We start from the raw sequence: 25124 nt of genomic DNA on the forward strand, positions 1-25124 counted from the left end.
ACATTCTGAGTAGGAAGATCAATGTGAGAAGATATTATACTTCTACTAGTATTACAGAAATGTATTGTCTTATCCACATTTCCCTCACTTTCTTCTTTTTCAAGGTTTTTGACTCTAGTGAAGAATCTGGGTATCTTGTTCTCACCATCGTTATATCAGGTCATTTCTTCATTTCCCAAGGACAGACACTGCTGGTAGGTTTTTATGCCTATAGTTTAGTATGCAAATATATTTCTTTATCTTTGTAGCTTTACGTTAATTTTTGTACCCTCAAGCTTCTTCAGGGTTGCAGAAATTCATCAGGTTCCACAAATTAAGCATTGATCGAATGTTCTATAGCAGTGGGAAATACAAAAATATACTGAATATTGCCTGGCTGAAAGGGGTTTATGGTTCTGTTTTAGGAGTCAAAGTGGATCAAAGGATTGAGATTAACCAGTATTATAAAGGATTCTTAACTGGGGAAATTGGGTTGAGACAGGCTAAATTTATAGAGAAATGTGTGGAGGGTTTTTCAGAGAGGGTAAAAAACATAAGCAGAGGGACAGATTTGAGGAAGTAGCTAGAAGAAAACTTGAAGCATGCTATTAACTTACATAGCCCTCTATAAAACTAATTTTATAAAGGTGTATTTGTTCTTTATTATGAACATGTACCCACACATATTGTAGGAAATTTTTGAAATGAAGAAGTAAATAAAGGAGAAAATAAGTCATTTTGCTTGGAAGTTTAGGTTTGCATTGGTATTTAGAAACAAAATGAAAAAACAAGACAACTTCCAGTCAAAGAATTATAAAAGAAAGAAATGGAAGGGAAGAGTATTACATCATTTACCTGTGAATAATATCTATATAGACATAATAAATTCAACATAGGTATAATTTATTCACTTAACAGATATTTATTGAGCAATTACTATGTGCTAGGCATTGTTCTAGATGCTAAGGATGTAGCAGTAAACAGCAAAGACATAAATCCTTATCATTGCGGAATGTCATCATTCTGGTAAGGAAAAACATCATGAACAAATAGGTCAAATATATTTAAAAGGTATGAATTTTTGGTGAATCCCTTACACATTCTATTAGGATGGCAGCATCCCATAGTTGTACATTGCGATGATTCATTTCTCCACTTATATGGATTATAGCCTTATCCTTGAATGTGGAGTGACTTGCAAGGTCCTCTTTGTGTTCCTTGTGATTTTTAAAACTACAGCAATGGTTGTATCATTTTTGCTTTATTTGGCACTGTTAGGGCTTGTATTAGTTGCAGAAGATAAGATGTCTTCTTCAGCTTTGAATGAAGAATATTCCAGATGGTGGACTGGGGGGATGCCTAGCCCACAGCTAGTTCTCCTCTGTTAATATTGTGAATCTTTGCTGAATGATGACATTAAGGCAATTTGGCTTCCTTAGACATAGGGGGCCACCCTGTGTTTTGTTTGCTCCATCTGTTTGTACTAATGGTAAATGTTGTTACAAACTGATAGAGGTTTCTTTGTATCATATGTGAAATGATTTTTGCAATGCAGCTACAAAACTAAATTTATCAAATTCCAAAGACTGGCTACTGAGAAATACAATGGTAACTCTGCAATTTGTTGCATGTTGCATGTACATATATACCTTATATATTGGATAGTATATTTTTAAAAAAATTCTAAGTAGGGTCCACACCCAATATGAGGCTTAAACTCATGACCCAGAAATCAAGAGTCCTGTGCTGTACTGACTGAGCCAGCAAGGCACGCCTATTGGATAATACTTTTAAAAGTCTTTATTAAATGCTTTTTAAAACTCAGTTTTATTGAGGTATAATTTATATAAAATCATTAATTTTCAGTGTTCAATTTGATGTGTTCTTGTTTTTGAGAGAGAGAGTGCACACATGCACTCAAGCAGGGAGGGGGAGGGGCAGAGGGAGAGAGAGAATCTGAAGCAGGCTCCGCGACCAACATGGAGTCTGATGCAGGGCTCAGTCTCACAATCCTGAGGTCATGACCTGAGCCAGAATCAAGAGTTGGACGCTTAACCAACTGAGCTACCCAGGTGCCCCGATGTGTTTTGATAAATGAATATAGTTGTGTAACCATCTCTACAATGATGATGTAGAACATTCCAGTTAACCCCAGAAGTTTCCTTGTACCCCTTTGTAGTCAGTCGCCCCTGCCTACCCTCTGATCTGCTTTCTCTTGCCATTGTTTTCCTTTTCTAAAATTTCATACAAATGAAATCCTATAATATGTAGTCTTTTGTGTTTGGCTTTTCCACTTAGCATAATGCTTTTGAATTCATCCATATTACTCATTCCTTTTCATTACTGAATAGTATTCACTTGTCTATGTAAACCACATTAGCTTATCCATTCACTTTTTGATAAAACATTTGGGTTATTTCCATTTTTTTGGTTACTCTGAATGATGCTGGTATAATAACCATTTGTGTACAAGCCTTTGTATGAACGTATGTTTCCATTTTTCTTTGATAAATTCCCAAGAGAGGAACTGTCACTGGGTCATATGGTACATCTGCGTTTATAAGAAACTACACAGCTGGTTTTCAAATTGGCATTCCCACAAACAGTGTATGGAGGGTCCAGTTGTTCCATGTCCTTACCAACACTTGGTATTGTCAGTCTTCTTAAGTTTAACTATTCGAATGGGTGTCTAGGGGCATCTCATGGTAGATTTAATTTGCATTCCCATAGTGACTAGTGACATTGAACAACTTTTTGTGTGTTGACAGATACCTTGGAGATATTGCAGGTTAATTACTAAACCATATAATAAAATGAGTATCACAACATGGTGAATCAAATGCATGTTTTGGTTCCCAGTGTATATATAAGTTAGGTTTACACTACACTGTAGTCTGTCAAGTGTGCCATAGCGTTATGTTTAAAAAAAAAACAGAAGACAACATTCATTAATTAACGTTAAGAAATTAAGAAATTATTTAATTTAATAGATTTTAATAAATAATTTAAAAAATTATTTCTTAATTAAGAAATACTCTATGGCTGGGGCGCCTGAGTCACTCAGTTAAGCATCTGCCTTCGGCTTGGGTCATGATCCCAGCGTCCTGGGATCGAGCCCCACATCGGGCTCCCAGCTCGGCAGGAAGCCTGCTTCTCCCTCTCCCACTCCCCCTGCTTGTGTTCCCTCTCTCGCTATCTTTCTCTCTGTCAAATAAATAAATAAAATCTTTAAAAAAAAAAAAAAGAAATATTCTATGGCTAAGAAATGCTAACCACCATCTGAGTTTTCAGCGAGTCATAATCTTTTTGCGGGTGGTGGGTCTTGCCTTGATGATGCTGGCTGCTGACAGATCTGGGTGGTAATTGCTGAAGCTTGGGGTGGCTGTGGCAATTTCTTAAAATAAGACAGCAGTGAACTTCCGTTGCATTGATGGACTCTTCCTTTTACCAACAACTTCTCTGCAGCATGTGATGCCGTTTGATAACATTTTCTCCACAGTAGAACTCCTTTCAGAATTGGAGCCGATCTTCTCAAACCCTGCTGCTGCTCTGTCAACTAAGCTTATGTCATATTCTAAATCCTTTGTTATCATTTCAGCAGTCTGCACAGCATCTTCACCAGGAGCAGTTTCCATCTCAAGAAACCACCTTCTTTGCTCACCCATAAGAAGCAAATCCTTATCTGTCAAAGTTTTATTCTGAGATTGCTGCAGTTCAGTCCCATCTTCAGGCTCCACTTCTAGTTCTCTTGCTGTTTCCACCACATCTGCAGTTACTTCCTTCACTCAAGTCTGGAACCCCTCAAAGTCCTCCATGAGGGTTGGACCACTTCTTCCAAACTCCTATTAATTTTGGTATTTTGACCATGAATCAGAAAGGTTCTTAATGGCATCTAGAATGGTGAATCCTTTCTAGAAGGCTTTCAATTTACTTTGCCCAGATCTATCAGAGGAATCTCTATCTAAGGCAGCTATGGCTTTATGAAATGTATTTTCTTAAACAAGACTTGAAACTCAAAATGATTCCTTGATCCATGGGCTGCAGAATGGCTGTTGTGCTGGCAGGCATGAAGACAACATTCATTTCATTGTACTTCTGCATCACAGCTCTTGGGTGACCAGGTGCATTGTCAGTGAGCAGTAGTATTCTAAAAGAAGTATTTTTTTTTCTGAGTAGTTGGTCGCAACAGTGGGTTTAAAATATTCAGTAAACCATGTTGTAAAAAGATGCGCTATCATCCAGACTCTGTTGTTCCATTTATAGAACCAGGCAAAGTGGCTTTACCATAATTCTGAAGGGCCCTAGGATTTTTGGAATGCTAAATGAGCATTGACTTCAACTTCAAGTCACCAGCTGCATTAGCTCCTAATAGGAGAGCCAACCTGTCCTTTGAAGCTTTGAGGCCAGGCACTGACTTCTCCTCTCTAGCTATGAAAGTCTGACATGGCATCTTCTCCTAATAGAAGGCTATTTCATCTACATTGAAAATCTGTTGTTTGGTGTATCCACCTTCATTATTATCTGCTTCATTGTTATCTGTTATAACTTGCTGCTTCACCTTGCACTTTTATGTTATGGAGACGGCTTCTTCCCTTACACCTCCTGAACCAACCTGTGCTGGCTTCAGACTTGTCTTCTGCGGCTTCCTCACCTCTCTCAGCCTTCACAGAATTAAAGAGAGTTAGGACCTTGCTCTGGATTAGGCTTTGGCTTAAGGGAATGTCGTGGCTGGTTTGATCTTCTATCCAGACTGCTAAAACTTTCTCCGTATCAGCAAGAAGACTGTTTTACTTTTGAATCATTCATGTGTTCACTGGAGTAGGAGTAGCACTGTTAATTTCTTTCAAGAACTTTTCCTTTGCATTCACAACCTGGCTGACTTTGGTGCAAGAGGCCTAGGTTTCAGCCTATCCCTGCTTTCAACATGCCTTCCTCACTAAACTTAATCAATTATAGCTTTTGATTCAAAGTGAGAGACATGTAACTCTTTCACGTGAACACTTAGAGGCCATTTCTTTTCTTTTTTTTTTTTTTTTTATTTTTTTTTATTTGTCAGAGCGGGCACACACAAGCAGGAGGAGGAGCATGGCAGGGGAAGAAACAGGCTCCCCACTGAGCAAGGAACCTGATGTGGGACTCAATCCCAGGACCCTGGGATCATGACCTGAGCTGAAGGCAGAGGCTTAACCGACAGAGCCACCCAGGCGCCCCTTAGAGGCCATTTCATTGTGGCTATTTCATACTTGGCCTAATTTCAATATTGTTTTATCTCAGGGAATAGGGAGGCCCAAGGAGAGGGAGAGAGTTGGGGGAACGGCTGGTCAGCAGAGCAGTCAGACCACACACAACATTTATTAGTTTGCTGTCTTAGATGGGTGTGGCTCATGACTCCCCCAAACAATTACAGTAGTAATATCAAAGATGACTGATCACAGATCACCCTAACAAATACAGTAATAATGAAATAATTTGAAATATGTGAGAATTACCAAAACGTGACAAAAGGCATGAAGTGAGCAAATGCTGTTGGAAAAATGGCACCAATAGATTTGCTTTGCACAGGCTTGCCACAAATCTATGAGAAGCACAAAAGCTAAGGATTGCACAAAAAGTGCGATAAAATGACGCATTCTTGTGTTTTCCTGTATTTGCTGTTGTATGTCTTACTAGTGTAGCGCCTGTTTGTATCTTTTAATCATTTTTAATTGGAGTTGTCTTTTTATATTTCAATTATAAAAGTTCTTCTAATTACAACTCTTTTATCACAAATATGTTTTGCAAATATATCTCTCAGTCTGTGGCTTATCTTTTGGTTTCTTATCAATCTTTTGAAGAGCAGAAGCCTAAAATTTTGATGAAGTCCCTTTTTTTCTAAAAGAAATTTTCAAGTTTTAACTCTTACATTTAGGCCTATGGTCCATTATGAATTTTTAGTATTATTTAATAACACTAATACTATTTTGTATAGAGCCCCTTCTTCCCCTCAATTAAGGCAATGTGATATTGAGAAAAATTACTCTATTATGAAATATGATCATGGATCTTAGGGAATCTACTTCTGGAACCACTGAGTTAATTTTTAATGTGTGGTGAGAGTTAAGGGTCTGGGGTAATTTTTTTGCAGATAAAATGTTCCAGCACCATTTGTTGAAAAGGCTAGACTTTTCTCATTGAATTACCTTGGTACCTTTGTGAAAATCAATTTGGTATATATGTGTGGGTATATTTGTGGACTCTCTTTTCTGTTCTTGTTGACCTATATGTCTATCCTTACTCCAGGAAGAGACTGTCTTGATTACTTCAGCTTTGTTGTAATTTTTGAAGCAGGTAGTATAATTCCTCCATATTTGTTCTTCTTCAGAGTTGTTCTGGCTGTTTTAGGTTATTTGCATTTCCATATAAATTTTAGAATCAGCTTTCCTACCCCAAAAAAACCCTGCTGGGGTTTTGACTGTGATTGCTTTGAATCTGTAAATCATTTGGGGGAAAATTGACATCTTAATGTTGAGTCTTCTGACCTGTGAACATGTTATAATTATTTATATCCATCATTCCATTTGCTTACATACTTTTCCTCAGCAGTGTTTTGAAGTTTTCGCAATAGAACTTGCACATATTTAACTAAATTTATCCACAAATACTTCATAGTTCTTACGTTATTGTTAATAGAATTTTATAAATCTCAATGTCTAATAGTTTGTTGCTAGTGTGTCGAAACACAACTGACTTTTTTTCACATTGACTTTTTATTCTGTGATATTGCTACACTCATTTAGTTCTATAGTTTTTGTAGATGTTTTTATAGAATATTCCATATAGATGATCTGTTGTCTATGAATACAGTTTTACATTCTTTTCAGTCTGTCTTCTCTCCCCTGCCTCCCTTCCTTCTTTTCCCCCAGATGACACTCACTAGGACATCCTTTACAATGGTGACTAGAAATGGTGAGAGTTGATATCCTTGCCTGATCCTGATCTTAGGGAAAAGCAGTCTGTTCACCAATAAGTATAATATTAGCACTGAGGTTTTTGTAGATACCCTTTACAAGACTGAGGAAGTTCCCTTCTATTCTAGTTTGCTGAGAATTTTAATCATGAATAGGAGTTGAATTTTGTTGAATGCTTTTTCTGTATCTATTGAGATGAATTTCCTTTTTTTTTTTAGTCCTGTTGATGTAATACACTTTTTTAAGATCTTACTGAATCTACCTTTATTGCAGGAGTATTTGATTTTTAAAATAATGTACATGTTACTAAAAGTGATTAAAAATAATAATGCATTAAAAAATGTACCCCCTAAATTAAAGAACAGTTTTTATCAGTTCATATAATTTATTCACAGTATTTTCTGGGTTCCACAAGAACCAACATATAGAAGAGCAAACACATTTGGAATTATAACACATTTTCATTGCATTGCAATTTTATATTGGTATTACATTTACACACCCTCCCCCCTCATGCAAATCTGGGTTGTGAGATATTTTTAGAATTTTTCCCATAAAAGGTAGGGACATGACAGCTATGGAAAGTTTTAGCCACTTCCGTTTTAGTAAGAGAATCCAATTGTTGGCGTGGATTAAAATGTGCTATATTTGTACTATCAAATCTTTGTGGAAGCTGCACAAACCCCTAAAAAAGTCATTTATTTCAGAGAAACTGATGTCTAGGGCCCAGTAACAGTTCCCTCAGTGATATGTTTTTGTAGAAATCCAAACAGGTCAACAAGGCTTTGGGCTTTTTGCTTGGACCTGGCAGCTATTTAAACATAATTTCTCTTAAAGTTCATATTTCTCTGATTGTCACCTCCTATTGAGGCCCATGGGAACTTAATGTTTCAGATTATAAACTTAGCTTGGTGTCCAGTAGTACCATGAGTTTCCATTTTGCTTGTTCAGTTAGCACCTGTACTCATGTGATGATGTCATTGCCGGAGGGCTCCATGCATACCCACCACTGGGCCATTCTCTTGTTATTTCTTGTGGAGGGTTAGTATGGCAAGAAGGCGGGGAGACCTTTGCTCCATCCTCAGTTTACTTTGGACTTGAGTTCAAATGGTTTCCCCTTTCTGGTCTTAGCATTTTGAACAGATTCTCCCTTGCCTATTTTGGGCTTTTAAAATTTGTTTTTAATTGTGGTAAAATACACATAACATAAAACTTACCATTTTAACTATTTTTAAGTGTACAATCCACTGGTATTAAGTACATTCACATTATTGTGCAGCCAACACTACTATCCATCTCCAGAAGTCTTTTCATCTTGCAAAACTGAAACTCTATACCCATTAAATAGTGGCTCCCCACTTCCAGCCCAGCACCTGGCAACAACCATTCTACTTTCTAACTCTATGAATGTAACTACTCTAGGCACCTCATACAGGTGGGATGTGACTGGCTAATTTCACTTAGCATAATGTCCTCAAGGTTTATCCAGTTGAAAAATGTACCAGAATTTCCTTCTTTTTTAAAGCTGAATGATATTCCATTGAATGTATATACCACATTTTGTTTATCCATTTATCTGTCAATAGACTGGGGTTGTTTCCACTTTTTGCCCACTGTGACTAATAGTGCTTATGAACATGAGTATACAGATATCTTCGTGAGACCCTGCTTTCAGTTTTTGGGGGTATATACCCAGGAGTGGGATTATTGGATCCTATAATAATTCTATCTTAATTTTTTGAGGAACTGCGGTACTTCTTTCTGCAGTGGATACACTATTTTACACTCCCACTAACACTGCACAAGGGTTCCAATTTCTCCACTAACGTTTGTTATTTTGTTGTTGTTTCTTTAGTTAAGGTATCACTGATATAACATTATATTAGTTTCAGGTGTATAGCATAATGCTAAATGATCACCCCAACCATCTACGTAATATGTCACCTTATGTATATGTTGCAAAAAAATATTTTTTCTTGTCTGAGAACTTACAAGATTTACTCTTTTAGCAACTATCAAATATGCAATACAGTATCACTAACTGTAGTCACCATGGTATACATTACATCTCCATGACTTACTTTACAACTAGAATTTTGTACCTTTTACCCCCTTCACTTATCCCCCCCTACGCACCCCACCCCCCACCTCCGCTGCCATCCCCAATAGTATCTACTTCTGGCAACCACCAGTCTGTTCTCTGTATCAAGTGAGCTTGTTTTTTTGGTTTTTGGTTTTTGTTCTTAGATTCCACATATAAGTGAGGTCACATGGTATGTGTCTTTCTCTGTCAGACTTATTTCACTTAGCATAATGTCCTCTAGGTACATCCATGTTATTGCAAATGACAGGATTCTTTTTTATGGCTGAATAGTAGCCCATTGTGTGTGTGTGTGTGTGTGTGAGAGAGAGAGAGAGAGAGAGAGAGAGAGAGACATTTTCTTCATCCATTCATCCACTGAATGGACACTTAGGGTGTTTCCATATGTTGGCTATTGTAAATAATGATGCAGTAAACATGGGGTGCATATATCTTTTCATTTTCTTCAGATAAAATAGCCAGAGTAGAATTGCTGGATCATATGGTAGTTCTAGTTTTAATTTTTTGAGGAACCTCCACAGTGTTTTCCATAGAGACTATGTCAGTTTACATTCCCACCGACAGTTATTGTTGCCAACACTTGTAATTTCTTGTCTTTTTGATAATCACCATTTTAACAGGTATAAGGTGATATTTCACTGTGGTTTTCATTTGCATGGTATATGATCCTTTTAATGTGTTGTTGAACTTGATATGCTAATATTTTGCTGAGGATTTTTGCATATATTTTTATCATAAATGTGTTATTAGCTGATAATTTTCTTTTCTTGTGGCATCCTTGTCTGATTTTGGTATCAGGGTAATGCTGGGCTCATAAAATGAGTTTATTTTTATTTATTTATTTTAAAGATTTTATTTATTTATTTGACAGAGAGAGCGAGAGAGTACAAGCAGGGGGAACAGTAGAGGGAGAGGGAGAAGTGGACTCCCTGCAGGGAGCCCGGTGTGGGGCTCGATCGGATCAGGACCTGAGCCGAAGGTAGACACTTAAACATCTGAGCCACCCAGGCGCCCCTCATAAAATGAGTTTAGAAGCATTCCCTCTTTTTCTGTTTTTTTTGTTTTTGTTTTTGTTTTTTTAAGAGTTTGAGAAGGATTGGTACTAATTCTTCTTTGAATGTTTGGTAAATTCACCAGTGAAGCTGACTGCTCCTGGACTTTCTTCTTTGGGGAGGTTTTGGTTATTGATTCAGTCTCTTTACTAGTAGTTGATTTGTTCAGATTTTCTCTTTCTTCATGATTCAGTCTTGGTAGGTTGTATGTTTCTAAAAATTTATCCATTTCTTCTACATTGTCAAATTTGGTGGCATATTATTGTTCATAGTAGGCTCGTGATTCTTTGTATTTCTCTGATATCAGTCATAAAGTCTCCTCTTTTATTTCCGATTTTATTTATTTGAGTCCTCTCTTTTTTCTTGGTGAGTCTAGCTGAATGTTTGTCAATTTTGTATATCTTTTCAAAGAACCAGCTTAGTTTCATGATCTTTTCTGTTATTTTACACTCTATTTCTTATGTTGTTGTTGTTTTTTAATAGTAGCCATCATAATGGTTGTGAGGTTATATCTCACTGTGGTTTGATTTGCATTCAGTAATTATTAGGGATGTTGAACATCTTTTCATGTGCTTTTTGGCAATTTGTATATCCTCTTAGAGAAATACCTGTTCAAGTCTTTGCATACTTTCTGATTGGGTTTTCTTGTTATTGTTGAGTTGTAGGATTGAGTGCTTGTTGTTGTTGTTATTGAAGTATAATATCTCTCCAAACATTTAACACACACATGCACACACACACTCTCTCTCTCTCTCTCACACACACACACACACACACACACACACACACACACACACACACAGCAGCTGATGAATGCAGCTTCTTTTTTACTAGGTCTCGTGATTTCCTTTTTCTCCCTTGTTTCTTCTTTCAGCGTGAGTAAGTATAGGCTGAGATAGATTGAGCACTGTTGAGCCCTTTTTAGAGTGGGGACATGGAAGAATGGCTTCTGTAGGGCACAGTGTTCTGCACCTTGCTGTACCCTCACCCAGTCACCATTAAGTGTTTAAGATTGCTCCTGCCTCTGCTCAGCCCTACTTGGCTCCTCCCCTCCTGGTGCTGGAGCTCCTGATCAGAGTGCATTTATAATCCTTCACTGAGACATCGTCTGTTTTCTCTTTCTCAAACCCTTTTTTTAAAAGTATAGAGTTCATAACTCCTTTTGAGATACTATCTCTAAAGTTAAAAACATATTCTATATATAATTGTAAATGTATAAAAAATCCATCTTTTATCTGCATCTCCCTTCTCAAGCTAGATGTTGCAGAAACCAAAATGCTAAAGATATCCAAATGGCGGAAATTATTTCCTAAGACTTTAGCCTCTCCTTTTTATCTCACTTGGTTCTGATCCAGCACTAGTGTCTTCACCTAAATAAAACTATATCTGAAACACAGAAGCTAAGTGGTCTTGAGACCATTTTAATTCTGTCTTCTTGGGAAACATGGGTCATCCTGGAAATGATGGAGTTCGTTTTGTTTTGTTTTCAAGTTTTCATGCCCAGCCCAAATATTCTTCAAAAAGAAATTGTCTTACTGTTTACCAGTGGAAATATTATATTCTTATTTAAATGAATTCTGGAAACTTCAAACACTAACTTTAACCCATTTAGTTTAAAAAATATTTGTTCAAATCACAGTCTCAGCTTAAGAATCATCTGAGAGGAAAGACTTAGCACAGAGTTTTAAAATCAAGTTATTCACACAGTTAAATACTTTAAATTAGAACCAATCTTTTCTTTGGCCACCTTTTCAGGAAGGGTCAAGAAAGACAGAGCTCTTCATAACTTTATTATCACCCCTTCCCACATTTAAAACCATTGGATCAATTATATCACTTTTTTGGTCTTTTATCTCCCCTCCAGAGAGAATTGGGTTAGCAAGAGTTAAAGCATTTCGCTGCTCTATTTTTATACTTTCCCACATCTAAATAAACTTCAGCGCCTATGCAGTACTGGCCTGAAAAGTTGCTGACTACCCATCTAAGAGGCATGTGAAGGGCGTCCTCCACCATACCTACCCTATCTCCCTGTGCTGCCTTTGGAAACCTGTGACCATCCCCACCTTCATTAGTGAGACATCCGTGACTTACACATTGGACTCTCTTGCCTTTCCTCTCTTAAATTATCCATTGAGCTCAACTTGTCAGTAAGTAGGAGAACAGTCTGTGAACTCCACTCTTAGGACGACTCCAGAAAAAAAAACTCACACAGCTGCTGCAATTTCTGTCATCTCCTCCCAGACTTCCTCAGGCCCCATTCCCTTACTTACCTTCCCAACACTCCTTCCAGTTCCAAACTCGTTTAACAAGGGTGGTGGTGTGTCTGTGCCAATCTCACTTCTGATGCCAACGGATGCATTTCAGGTGGGTGGAAGGAGAATGCATACTCATACACAGTGGAGTTATAGTTCCTTGCTTAATTGGCAACAGGAATAGAATCTTACTAGAAGTGAGGTGATCACACATGACTGCAGTAGATACAGTGAATCTCAGCAGAGTCTCCCTCTCTCTTTTATCTGATGACACTGGTTTTTGCCAGGCTCTAGAAAAACTCACTCTTTGCTAAGCCACAGCCTTTTATATGTGAGAGTTAACATTACCATTCCAGAAAAATGTTATCAGCTTCTGATTAAGGGAATGTTAACAAGCATTAGATTCACATGTGCATCTTTTCTAAGATTTCTAAGCACCTGTCAGTGCTCAGGTGCTTCTGCGAGCTTTTCAGCATTCTAGAAATCCACAGTGTCTTTCACATTTTCTGTTGGGAGACTGGGGTTTTGTTGTTGGTATTATTGGCATTTTCTTTCTAGAGTAAGAATATTAAATCTTTGAATGCATGCTAAAATCTTTTTTTTTCCTTGATTTGTCATTGGCTTTTTTGAAAATAATTTTATTTGGGGTATAACTTACAATAAAATGTACTCATTGAGTTCGTGGAGTTTTGATAAATGTATACAACTGTATAAAGTACCATCACAAGCATGATATGGAACTTTTCTCTTACTCCCCCAAACTCCCCCATGCCCACCCATTCCCAGGCAACCACTTTCTTTCTGCTCTGCTGTCACTGCAGATTAGTTTTGCCTTTGCTAATAATTGATATGAATGGAATTATATAGTATGTACTCTTTCTTTTACACAGCTTAATGTTTTCGAGACTTGTCCCTGTTGTGTGTATCCTGTTCTCTTTTATTGCTGAATAGAATTTCGTTTTATGAATGTACCTCAATTTGTTTATCCATTCATCTATTGATGGATTTTTGGATTATTTCCACTTCAGGTCTATTATAACTAAAGCTGCTATGAATATTTTTATACAAGTGTTTATGTGAACAGATGTTTTAATTTCTCTTAGGTAATACCTAGGAGTAGAATTGCTGAGTTGTATGGTAAATGAATATTTAAGTTTATAAGACACTATTATACTGTTTTTCATAAAGGTCATACGATTTTGCTTTCCCACCAGCTCTGTTTGATAGTCCATGTTACTCTACATTCTTGCTGACATTGGTATTGTCCCTTTTTTATAATTTCAGGTATTCTAGTGTCTGTGTAATGGTATGTCATGTAGTTCAATTGGCATTCCTGAATGACTAATAAAGCATGTACGCTTATTGTCCAGGTTAAGAAACAGAACATTTTGGGCACCTGACTGGGTCAGTCAGAAGAGCACATGACTCTTGATCTTGGGGTTGTGAGTTCGAGTCCCATGTTAGATGTAGAGATTAGATAGATTAGATAGATAGATAGATAGATAGATAGATAGATAGATAGATAGGGGCGCCTGGGTGGCTCAGTCAGTTAAGCATCTACCTTTGGCTCGGGTCATGATCCCGGAGTCTTGGGATTGGGTCCTGCATCGGGCTCCCTGCTCAGCGGGGAGTCTGCTTCTCCCTCTGCCTCTCCCTCCTGCCTGCTTATGCTCTCTCTCTCAAATAAATAAAATATTTAAAAAAAAATCTTTTTAAAAGAAACTTTTTGAAGTATAATTGACATATATATACTATATTAGTTTCAGGTGTACAATAAAATGATTCAATATTTGTATATATTATGAAATAATCCCCAAATTAGTCTAGTTGACATCCATCACCATGCATAATTACAAAGATTTTTTTCTTGTGATAAGAACTTTTAAGATCTACTCTTTTTTTAGCAACTTTCAAATATGCAATACAGTATTATTAACTATAGTCCCCATGCTGTACATTACATGCCCAAGACTTATTTTACAACTGAAAATTTGTGCCTAAGAAATAGAACATTTTGAACCCCCCAAAACCTCTCATGTCCCCCTCTAGTCATTATTATATATCACCACCCTCCTGAAAGCTAACCACCATTCTGACTCCTCTAACAGTATAGATTAGTTTTGCTTGTTTTTACACTTTATATAAAATGAAAAAGACTCTTCTATGCCTGGCTTCTTTCACTCATTATATTTATGAGACTTGTCTATTATGTGCAATTATAGATTATCCATTCTTGTTTTGTGAATATATCACAATTTACTTACCCATTGTATTATTGATTGGTATTTGGGTAATTTCCAATTTTTCACTATTAGAAATAGTGCTGCTGTGAACACTCTAGTACCTGTTTTTGGGTGAACACTTGTATATATTTTTGTTGGGCATATAGGTAGAGGTGGAATGTGTGAGTTATAGGACAGCACTTGTCAAACATTAATGTGCCTATGGTAATAATCTTGGCTCTTAGTAAATTGCTGATTTTGAATCAGCAGGTTTTGGATGTCATCTGAGATTTTATGTTTCTAACAAACTCCTAGGTTTGCTGTTGCAATTAATGATGCTGTTGCTACTAATCCCTGGACATACTCTGAGGGATATGCCTATGTTCAACTTTGGTAGATATTGTCAAAGGGTTTTCCAGGGTGATTATGCCCAATTTATACTCTCATTAATAATGTGTGGGAGTGCTCCACATTCTTGACCCAGTGCTTGGTATTTTCTCTCTATTTTGGCAGTTTTGTAGGTGCGTAGTGATGTCTCATTGTAGTTTTAATTTCTATTTTTCTACCTACTAATGAAATTGTGTACTTTTCCTTATGTTTATTGGTGATCTGGATATCTTCTTTTGTGAATTGTATTTTGAAATCTCGTTTTTCTACTGGGTTATCATTGGTGTTGTTTTTCCTTATGCTATTACAGTTCTTATTCTATTACATCTCTTAGTCTTCTTATTCTTTTCTTAATTTTTCTTTTTTTCTTTGAGCTCCCTACTTATTTCTACCTTACTCTTAGCCAAACTTTAGTCTATTACACAATATCTGATTTGTCATTTTGGTTTCAAAGAACCTGTTTTTTGTTTTAATTTTATTAAATTTCATACAAAGCAGTTTTAATTAAAATTTACTTCTGTTTCCAGGCTTTTATTTTTTTCAAAACTATATGCCCTTTTCTGTATCTTGAGTGTTACATTTTTCTTTTTTCTTTTTTGCTGCAGAATGGTAGTTTCATAGGCCCCATACATGTTTTTTTTTCCCTCCTCCTCCATCTGTTCCCCCTTCCCATTCTTTTTCTCCTCTTCTTCCTCTTCCTCCTTCTCTTCCTCTTTCCCCTCCTTTTTTCTATTTTATTCATCCTTATGCTTGGAGAAGTCTCATCTAGAGCCTGTGGTGGATTCATTTGCAATAACCTCACTGTCCTTGGATACTAATAGATTTTCCTTTCAAATATTACAGAACTGACCTGGTTGATAGAAATTACATTTCTGTTCATATACCCAGAAGCCTGAGAGGAGTGGGTTGGGAACTTGTCCTAGCAGGGAGTGATGTCTCTGTCTAATTTCTTCAATGAGGAATGAGACTCATTCAGAAGCTATGAGGCTAGCTTTTGCTAGCCACAAGACCAGTTATATACTATAGTTATTCATCCACCTTCCTAGTGTATCTGCCCACTGTTTCTGGGAGAAATTGCTAGATTTCCTAGACCATCATTTAATATATTTCAGTATATATCCTGGGGTATAGCTGTTTCCAGTGTTCTTGATTGGTAGTGGTAAAACCTATTTCACATGAAAGCTTTCTTATTTTTTCCTATCACGTGCCCTTTCCCTAGCTCTTGCCCTTCTCATTAATGCTGTTTTTGCCAGTATCTCCTCTGCTCTCTCTCTAGCTCACAGCACTCCTTTCTCAGGAGGGTAAGTCACTAGTTGGCTCTTGACATCTTTCTTCCATCCCAGATTCATCTTTCCATGTCTTTCAGAAAGTCTCCAATAGTTTTGTGATAGGAATGGCATCCATTCCTAGTTTCTAGCATTGGTGTAGTTGTCTCTTATTTTAGATTTGTTTTGGCATTTTAATTGTGATAGGATGAATGATGAATGCCTCTATTCAAGATGTTATCATACCTGGAAGTATAAAAACCTTTTAGATAATTTTTTATTTTTTCCAACTAAAATACCTTATTTACCAAACTGTACCTTTTCTAACCATAGAGTAAAACACATAGAGTTAAAGTCTTGGAATTTTCTGTGAGGTTTGGTTGTTCATGGTATCTCAGATGAGGTTATGTTAGCAATTGGGTGATAGTCTATCAGTGGACTGGAATATCCAAATATAAATCAAGAACATTTCTGTACCCGAAAGTACTTCACTGACTATAGTGGATCAGCCAAATGAGGCACTCTAAATGGGTGATCTTTGACCTAAGCCTGCGCTACTTTGTTATACTAAGTGTTTTGTGATGAGTGACTGTATATATCTAGCTTTACTGATAAGGTAATGGCTCTGATAGGGGATTTAAGGGCTTATCTAGCCTGCTTTGCTTTTAAAACTATAATTATACTTCTGTTGGACTTCAGTGGGCCTTTCTATGTATTTCTTGTCCTTTCTTTAGAGACTAATTCTTGACAATAATTTGTAAAAAAGCTTCTATTTTTATTTAGTATGAAAAATCTTATGCATGTGAAGCCAGTAATACTGATCATTTCCTTTCTTCTTTTATCTTTTTTCTTTAAAGTAAGTCATAACTTTAGAATGATGCTTTTGAAAAGATAGTAGCTACTCACAAAGAGTAATTTTGACACTAGAAACCCAAATGCCCCCCCACCCTTCATTTCCAGACATCTTGCAGTCAAATATATTTGCCAGATTTTGTAGATTGTGTCTTTGTTTTTAAAGCTCCCATTTAATTTATCAGACTTGTAGTTTGGAAGAAAAAGTGCCTCTCTGGGCCTGAATTTTGATTGGTTCTTATTTCATATATTGAAAGTTATCTCAGGTGCTCGCTTCGGCACACATATACTAAAATTGGAATGAAAGTTATCTCAGCAGTTATCTGTGATGTGTTTTATCATCAATGTCATGACTCAAAAAAAAAATGTGAATACCATAGTCTTTAAAATTTTTTACAGTGCAAATATAAAAAAAAAGTTTTAATCTCTTCCTATTTTTGACTGTAACAAATTCTTGGTTTAATTTACATTCCTCTTTAGTGTCTTATCAAATGACATGGCATGAGTTCAAGTCACATGGTACTCAACCAGGCTTTTAGATTCCTTCTCTGGTTAAGAGGTTATAGAATTTAGAGTCTTTCTGAAAATACATCATTGGTATAAGATTTTTTTCCCCCTCCAGTATTCAAGCCTGCATGAGTTTTGATTGGATCAGCTTTACTTGGGTTGTTTTAAAATAGTAAATCTTTTACTATTATTAGAGAAAAGCCATTTTTTTTTTGTATCACTAATCATTAACAAAGAGGAAGTGAGCAGATTTTACTTTGACTGTTATTAAACTCTTTTTAAACCTTTAATTTAATACTTGTGAATGTTTAGTTCTTCAGAGGAGCTTACTGAGGACACAAAATTAACTTCAAACAAAGAAAGTGCAATTCCAAGTGATGTGGTTTAGATTATAAGCACCAGCACCATAATTTTTTTTTTAAACTTGTTATTTGGAAATAATTTTGGACTTAACCAAAAAGGTTGCAAAAATAATACAAGGAATACCTTTCACCACATACCTTTCACTCGTCTTCTCCAAATGTTAACATTTAGCGTAGAACAATGATCAAAACCAGGAATTCTGGTCTGACACAATACCATCAACTTACCTGCAGACTTTATTTTTATTTTTCCAGTTGTTTCACTGTCCTTTTGCTGGCCCAGGATCTAACCTAGGATCCCACACTGCATTTAGTTGTCATGTCTCCTTGAGATTCTTCAATCTGGGACACCTCCTCGGTCTTTGTTTTTCATGTGTGTCTTTGATGCATTAAGAGTATTGGCCAGTTATTTTGTAGAATGTCCTAAAAGACAAAGATGTTCGGCCTTTCTCAGTTCATCATCTCAGGAGATACACAGTGTTGACATGTCTCATTACTGGTGATGATTATCTTGATCACTTGCTTAAGGTGGTATCTGCCAGCTTTCTCCGTTGTAAAGTTACTGGTGTTCTTTTTATAAGTATTTTTGGGGAGATATTCTGAGGTATTCAAGTTTCTGTTTCTCATTATACTCTTGTGCATTAATTTTAGCATCCGTTGATGACTCTTGCCAGCAACAATTATTGCTCTAGTGTTTGCCAAATGGTGATTTTCTATTTCTATGATTCTTTGCACATTTATTAATTGGAAGGGTTGTCTCTTTCCCCTTGTTTATTTATTTATTCATTTATTTGATTATATTGGTATAGACTCATGGATATTTACTCTATTCTGTAGATTACTGTCCACCACTATTATTATTTATTTTGGTACTAGCACCATTTTTTGTTAGAATATCATGGTTCTTAAACTTTCCTGTGTACCATGAAATTTGTTCAGCTATTTTCACCTTCAGTGTGCTCAGTAGTAAAATGGAAATAATATCAGCTTTGCTATATATAAAATAGACTTGCAGACTCTAAAATGTGATACAGATGGTAACATTGTCATTATTTTGTTTTAAATGCCTATGGCTGTTCAGGGAACAAAGGCTATTTTCAGCGGCAGACTTGAGAGTTAATTCTTTTAGACTTTTCACTTATTTCAGTAGGGAGGATCAAGAATGGAGGTGGAGAGGAATGGCTCTATGAGATTAGAGACAGAAGAAAGACAAAAGTAAATCATATAAATACAGAGCAGTACACATTCTCACATTCTGCTGTGTACAATAAATACTGTCTGAATTCCCTAGAATATTATGCAGTAGTAAATGTATTTGACTATTAGTTTTGAAAACTCCCTTGTTTCATGTAGCAAAAATATGTTGCCAAATTAAATATGGCTTATAAAAATAACATTAACTTAATTTTTTCTTGCACCTTAAACTGTTGTTTGGTTTGGAAACCTTATCTCTAGTTTACTTTATTAAGGATATATGAAACACACAAAACCATAAGGTGTTGTGGATGTTATTGCTCTTGGCTTTCTTTCTAGTTTGCTTTGTGAGTCCTTTTTGGTACCTATGCTAATACTGTGTGTAGAAGTCCTTGATTTGACTTCCTCTTATTATGTTTCTGAATCAATACATATGTATCCTGCCCAGGATTTGTTCCTCCATCCTGTTTGCTCTGGATATTTGGAAGATACATCGAATGTTCAATTTGTAACTTTAAAGTTCTTTTCTTTTCTTTCTTTTTTTTTTTTTTTGTCTTTGGGGATGAAGGTTTTATTTCTTCATGTCATCACAATCAGGCAAAAAATAGTAGACTAAGCTGCTAAGTAGGTCGACCTGCCTGTGCATGGTGAGGTGGCGAATTCTAATGAGATTTCCTACTTCAGCAGTTACTAGTGATGGGAACAGGGAGTGGAAATAGCAGTACTTGAACTGCAAATAGTCAAAGAAGAATAAATGAGTTTCCACTTTGTTCAACATTTGTAACTGAGGAAGCAGAAGACTTCACACCACAGTACATTTTTTTCTATTTCATGTTAAAGAATATGGCCAAATAAAGGCATGAAATCAGAATGAAATAAAGAACAGATCACAGTAAATGATTATATTAATGGATGTGGGCTATTTCATTTGGCAACTTCTGTGTTTTCTTATACAGTGAAAGATTAGAAATAGACTTGCCTTGTTGTTGTATATGTTTATAAAAGCTAACATGAGGTATTGAAGCTATCAGAGGTTGATGTTTTGGCCAGTTATTTCAGAGATGGATGTTTTATAAAATCCAGAGACCTCAAAATCAACAAATGCAATGAACTTCAAACTTGGGTTTTGCTTAGCTTTTGGTTTTAGCTTGGAATTTCATCCTTTTTTGTTGGTTTTCAGCTGTTGACTTGTGTGCACAGTGTCACTCAACTGAACTCTCCCCCTTGTCACTACTGCTCTGGCTTGGTCTACCAAGTAGCTAAAATTTTCCAACTGACAGGGAGGACATTGGGCACTCCCAAGGAACACCTGCCAAGGTGTTAATATTTCTAAGTCAGTTAGTTTGATTCCTTTTATTTAGTTGAACTGAAACCCATTATGAAGGGGGAAAGTATTATGGAAAAATGTTTAATTGCCATAAGGCTGTGTGGAGAATTTTTAAATAGAAAAATTAAATATTCACCAGACTTCATTTTGACCATTTGCTATCTAATGCCGCCTTTAGTGCTTAAATTTTTCAGGTTGGTACAGAAAGAACAAAAGACTAATGAAAAAACATTTTTTAATTGAAGTATAATTAACATACAGTGTTATTATGTTAGTTGCGGGTGTATGATTCTACAATTCTTTTTTTAAATATTTATTTATTTATTTACTTATTTACTCTCCACGCCCAATATGGGGCCCAAACCCATGACCCCGAGATCAAGAATTGCACACTCCAACTGAGCCAGCCAGACACCCATGATTCTACAGTTCTGTATATTATGGTATGCTTACCACAATAAGTGTAGTCACCATCTGTCATCTACAATGTTATTACAATACCATTGACTATTCCCTGTGCTGTACTTTCCATCTTTGTGACTTATTTATTTTATAACTGGAAGTTTATACCTCTTAATCCCCTCTATCTATTTCTCCCATCCTTCCACCCACTGACATATTTCTTTTAGCATAATAGCCACTGGGTCCATCCATATTGTTGCAAATGGCAAGATCTCATTCTTTTTATGGCTGAGTAATATTCCATCATGTATATGTACCACATCTTTCTCCATTCATCTATCAGTGGCCTAACATGTGATCTATTGTGGAGAACCTTCCATGTGTACTTGTAAAGAATGTGTATTCTGCTGTTTTTAGGTGGACTGTTCTGTTTATATTTGTTAGGTACATCTGGTCTCATGTGTTGTTCAGAGCCATTGTTTGCTTACTGATTTTCTATCTGGATGACCTACCCATTGATGTAAGTGAGATATTAAAATCCCCTACTATTATTGTATTACTGTCAGTTTCTCCCTTTATGTCTGTTAATGTTTGCTTTAGATATTTAGGTGCTTCTGCGTTGGGTGCAGAGATATTTACAGTTGTCACGTCCTCTTGTTGGATTGATCATTATCATTATGTAGTGCTCTTCTTTGTCTCTTGCTACAGTCTTTGTGTTAAAGTCTACTTTGTCTATCCTTCTATTTGCATGTTATGTTTTTCCATCCCTTTACTTTGTCTATATGCATGTTTAGGTCTGAAGTGAGCCTCTTGTAGGCAGCAAAAAGATGAGTCCTGTTTATTTATTCATTCAGTCACCCTGTATCTTTTAATTGGAGCATTTAGGCCATTGACATTTAAATTTATTGTTGATATGTATGTACCTGTTCCCATTTTGTTAATTGTTTTCTGGTTGTTTTTTTAGTTTTTCTTCTTTTATTTTTTCTTGCTCTCTTCCCTTGTGGTTTGGTGGCTTTCTTTAGTGTTATGCTTGGATTTCATTCTCTTTATTTTTTGTGCATCTGTTACAGGTTTTTGATTTGTGGTTACCATTGGGTTCATATATAACATCTTATATGTATAGTAGTCTGTATTTAGCTGATATTCACTTAAGTTCAAACGCATTCTAAAAGCACTAAATTTTTACTCTCCCCTCCACATTTTATGTATATGATGCCAACTTTGCATCTTTTTATTTTATGTATCCTTTGACTAATTTTTGTAGATCTAATTGATTTTACTACTTCTATGTTTAACCACCATACTGCTGGCTTTGTAAGTGATTAATCTACTTCCTTTACTATTTGCTTTTATCTGTGAAATTCTTTGTTTTTATAATTTTCTTCTAATTATGGCCTTTTCTTTTCCACTTAAAAAAGTCTCTTTAACATTTCTTATAGGGCATTGGTTTAATGGTGATGAATTCCTTTAATTTTTGGGGGGAAACTCTGTCTTTCCTTCGGTTCTGAATGATTGCTAGATAGAATATTCTTGGTTATAGGTGTTTTCCTTTCAGCATTTTGAATATATCATGTCACTCTCTTAAAGTTTGCAGAGTTTCTGCTGAAAAATCAGCTGCTAGCCTTATGGGATTTCCCTTGTATGTAACTGTTTTCTTTTGCTGCTTTTAAAATTCCCTCTTTATCAGTACTTTTTGCCATTTTAATTATGTGTCTTGGTGTGGACCTGCTTGGGTTAATTTTGCTGGGGACTGTCTGTGCTTCCTGGACCTTGATATCTGTTTCTTTCCCCAGATTAGGGAAGTTTTCAGCTATTCTTCAGGTAAGCTTTCTGTCCCCTTCTCTCTCTCTTCCCTGTCTGGGATTCCTAAAATATGAATGTTATTATGCTTGATAATGTTGCTGAGTTCCCTTACCCTGTTCTCTATTCTCATTTTTTATTTTTGCTACAGCATACTAATTTTTAATTAATTATATTAAAAACAAAATATCCTTGACAATCACATTCTCTTCATAGTTATCACCATTACCTCAGTTTAGGCCCTCATTATTGCTCTTTTTTTTTTTTAAGATTTTATTTATTCATGAGAGAGAGCATGAGCAGAGGGGAGAGGCAGAGGGAGAAGCAGACTCCCTACTGAGCAGGGAGCCAGATGTTGGGCTCGATCCCAGGACCCTGAGATCATGACCTGAGCCAAAGGCAGCCACTTAACCGACTAAGCCACCCAGGCACTGCTGCTCTTTTTTTTTTTTTAATTAAAATTTTATTTTTAAATAATTGTAGATTTTGGGTCCTCCATATCTCCTATCAGGGTTACTTCAGTAACCTTCCACTGATCACTTTCTTTTGTCTCTTATTTAGTGTCTCTACTGATATCTGAATGATCATTTTAAAATACGAGTCTAATCAGATCATTCTCTTGCTATTGGTTGCCTCAGTGGCTCCCAGTTGCCTTAGGATAAAGCATGAGGTGCAAGGACCTTAATGATCTGGCCCCTGCCTGGCTCTACTGCCTTAACACATACACTTCCCCAAACAACTTGTGATTCTCTGAAAACTCTATAGTTTTCCTTCTCACCTTTGCTTTTTTTTTTTTTTTTAAGTAGGCTCCATGCCCAGTGTGGAGCCTAATGCAGGGCTTGAACTCATGACCCAGAGATGAAGACCTGAGCTGAGATCAAGAGTTGGATGCTCAGCTGACTGAACCACCCAGGCATCCCTCCACTTTTGCTTTTAATATTTCTCTAGCTAGCATGCTCTTGTTTCATCTTGCTGATTAGCTCCTATTTATGCTTCAGGGCAATTTAAACTTTTTATTATACATATTGTCAAACATACACTAGAGAAAATAATATAATGAACACCTATGCATCTGTCACCCAAGTGCATATTATTAACAGTTAGCAAATCTTTTAACTTGTTTTTTTTTCCCAACTCATCCTTTAGTGGAGTCTTCCATGACCTCTTTAGGTGAAGTGAGCCACTTCCCTCTGTTGTCGTTAGCACCATGACCATTCTTCTCTTAGAACACTTATAAGTTGATGTAATTACTCATTTACTTGTCTCTCCCTCTAGATTGTAAGGCCTTTAAGAGTAGGTACCAATTCTTCTTACCTGGTGTTTTCTGTGGCTAATGTAGAGATTAACATATAATAGGTATTTAATAAATATGAAAAATAGTAATGAACCAACTTCATATCTTCCCTTTCACTTGGCTATTACCCATTCTCTCCTGCTTCCCAGAAATACATACATTAAAAAAAAAACACAAAACACTTTTCCCCCCAAAGAAGCCAGATATAAAAGAGTATCATATATTAAAGGAAAGGTAAAACTAGGCTATGGTGACAGAAGCCAGAATAGTGGTTACCTTTGGCAGCAGGTGATGTAGGGGACACTGCTAACCAGGAGAGATCATGTATGAGGGAGTCTTCTAGGTCCTGGATATGTTCTGTCCTGATCTGGATGATGGTTAGATATATATATGTGTATAAAATATATCAAGCTGTAAAATTGTGCATTTTGCTGAATGTAAATCCTACCTCAATTTCAAAAAAAAAGAAAATAAAAATTTGCTTTCTTCCATTATTTTTTCCTTGCTGGTGCCACCATTTTCTTGATTACTTCAATTGGAAAACTGGGAGTTGCTCTAGACTCCCTACTTCCTCTTCTGAATAATAACTCTTGACTCCTTCCCTCCTGTTCAGCCTTAGCACCTCTGTTCTTAGAATGCAGACCAGCCTGTAGATGGGCCCACTCTGTGTCAGGTTCCCCCTCCCGGCCTTTTGGGTTGAGGGAGGGAGTCATTGGACTTACTACCCATTTAACCAGAGTTGTAGTTTGGGGAGGCAATGATTCACTCACCAACACAGATTACATGAGAATTTAAGGCATGTTCATGAAACCATTTTCAGTACCTAGGTAAGAGTATCCATGCAAGTGGGGTATGATATTTGGAGTAAAAAAAGACCCCCAAACACTACTTTTACTAAGAATATTTCTTATTGTACATTCATGAGAGTAACATTCAGTCTAGTTGAATAAATGTTAATTAATGTTTAAAAGAAACAACTTTTTATTACATGTAGTTTATGGGAGATTTTTAAGGCAAGATGCATTTTACACAAGTATTGCTTATCATTTTTCTTTCTTAGAAGGAAGGGTAGTAAAAGTAAAAATCTATAAGAGGGTCCAGAATAAATGATGAGAGTTTATCCTGTGGGTTTTTTTTGCCAGTTTTATTATTGAGGAAGGACAGAATTGATTCACTTTTAA

The 25124-nt window shown here is 36.3% G+C and overlaps 1 protein-coding gene across 4 annotated transcripts in view; it reads left to right on the forward strand.

The window, feature by feature from the left end:
- The window catches only part of REC114 (REC114 meiotic recombination protein), a 162947-nt gene that overhangs the window by 75996 nt on the left and 61827 nt on the right, over nucleotides 1-25124 (forward strand). For all 4 annotated transcript variants that reach the window (XM_073877328.1, XM_073877327.1, XM_025883782.2 and 1 more), the window contains one exon: nucleotides 105-194. In XM_073877328.1, coding sequence (XP_073733429.1) covers nucleotides 105-194 — 90 coding nt within the window. The remainder of the gene's footprint in view (nucleotides 1-104; nucleotides 195-25124) is intronic.

The sequence above is a fragment of the Callorhinus ursinus genome, unplaced genomic scaffold (genome assembly GCF_003265705.2).
Source record: "Callorhinus ursinus isolate GAN/ISIS: 27379988/994484 unplaced genomic scaffold, GSC_fseal_2.0 scaffold25, whole genome shotgun sequence".
Taxonomy (NCBI): domain Eukaryota; kingdom Metazoa; phylum Chordata; class Mammalia; order Carnivora; family Otariidae; genus Callorhinus; species Callorhinus ursinus.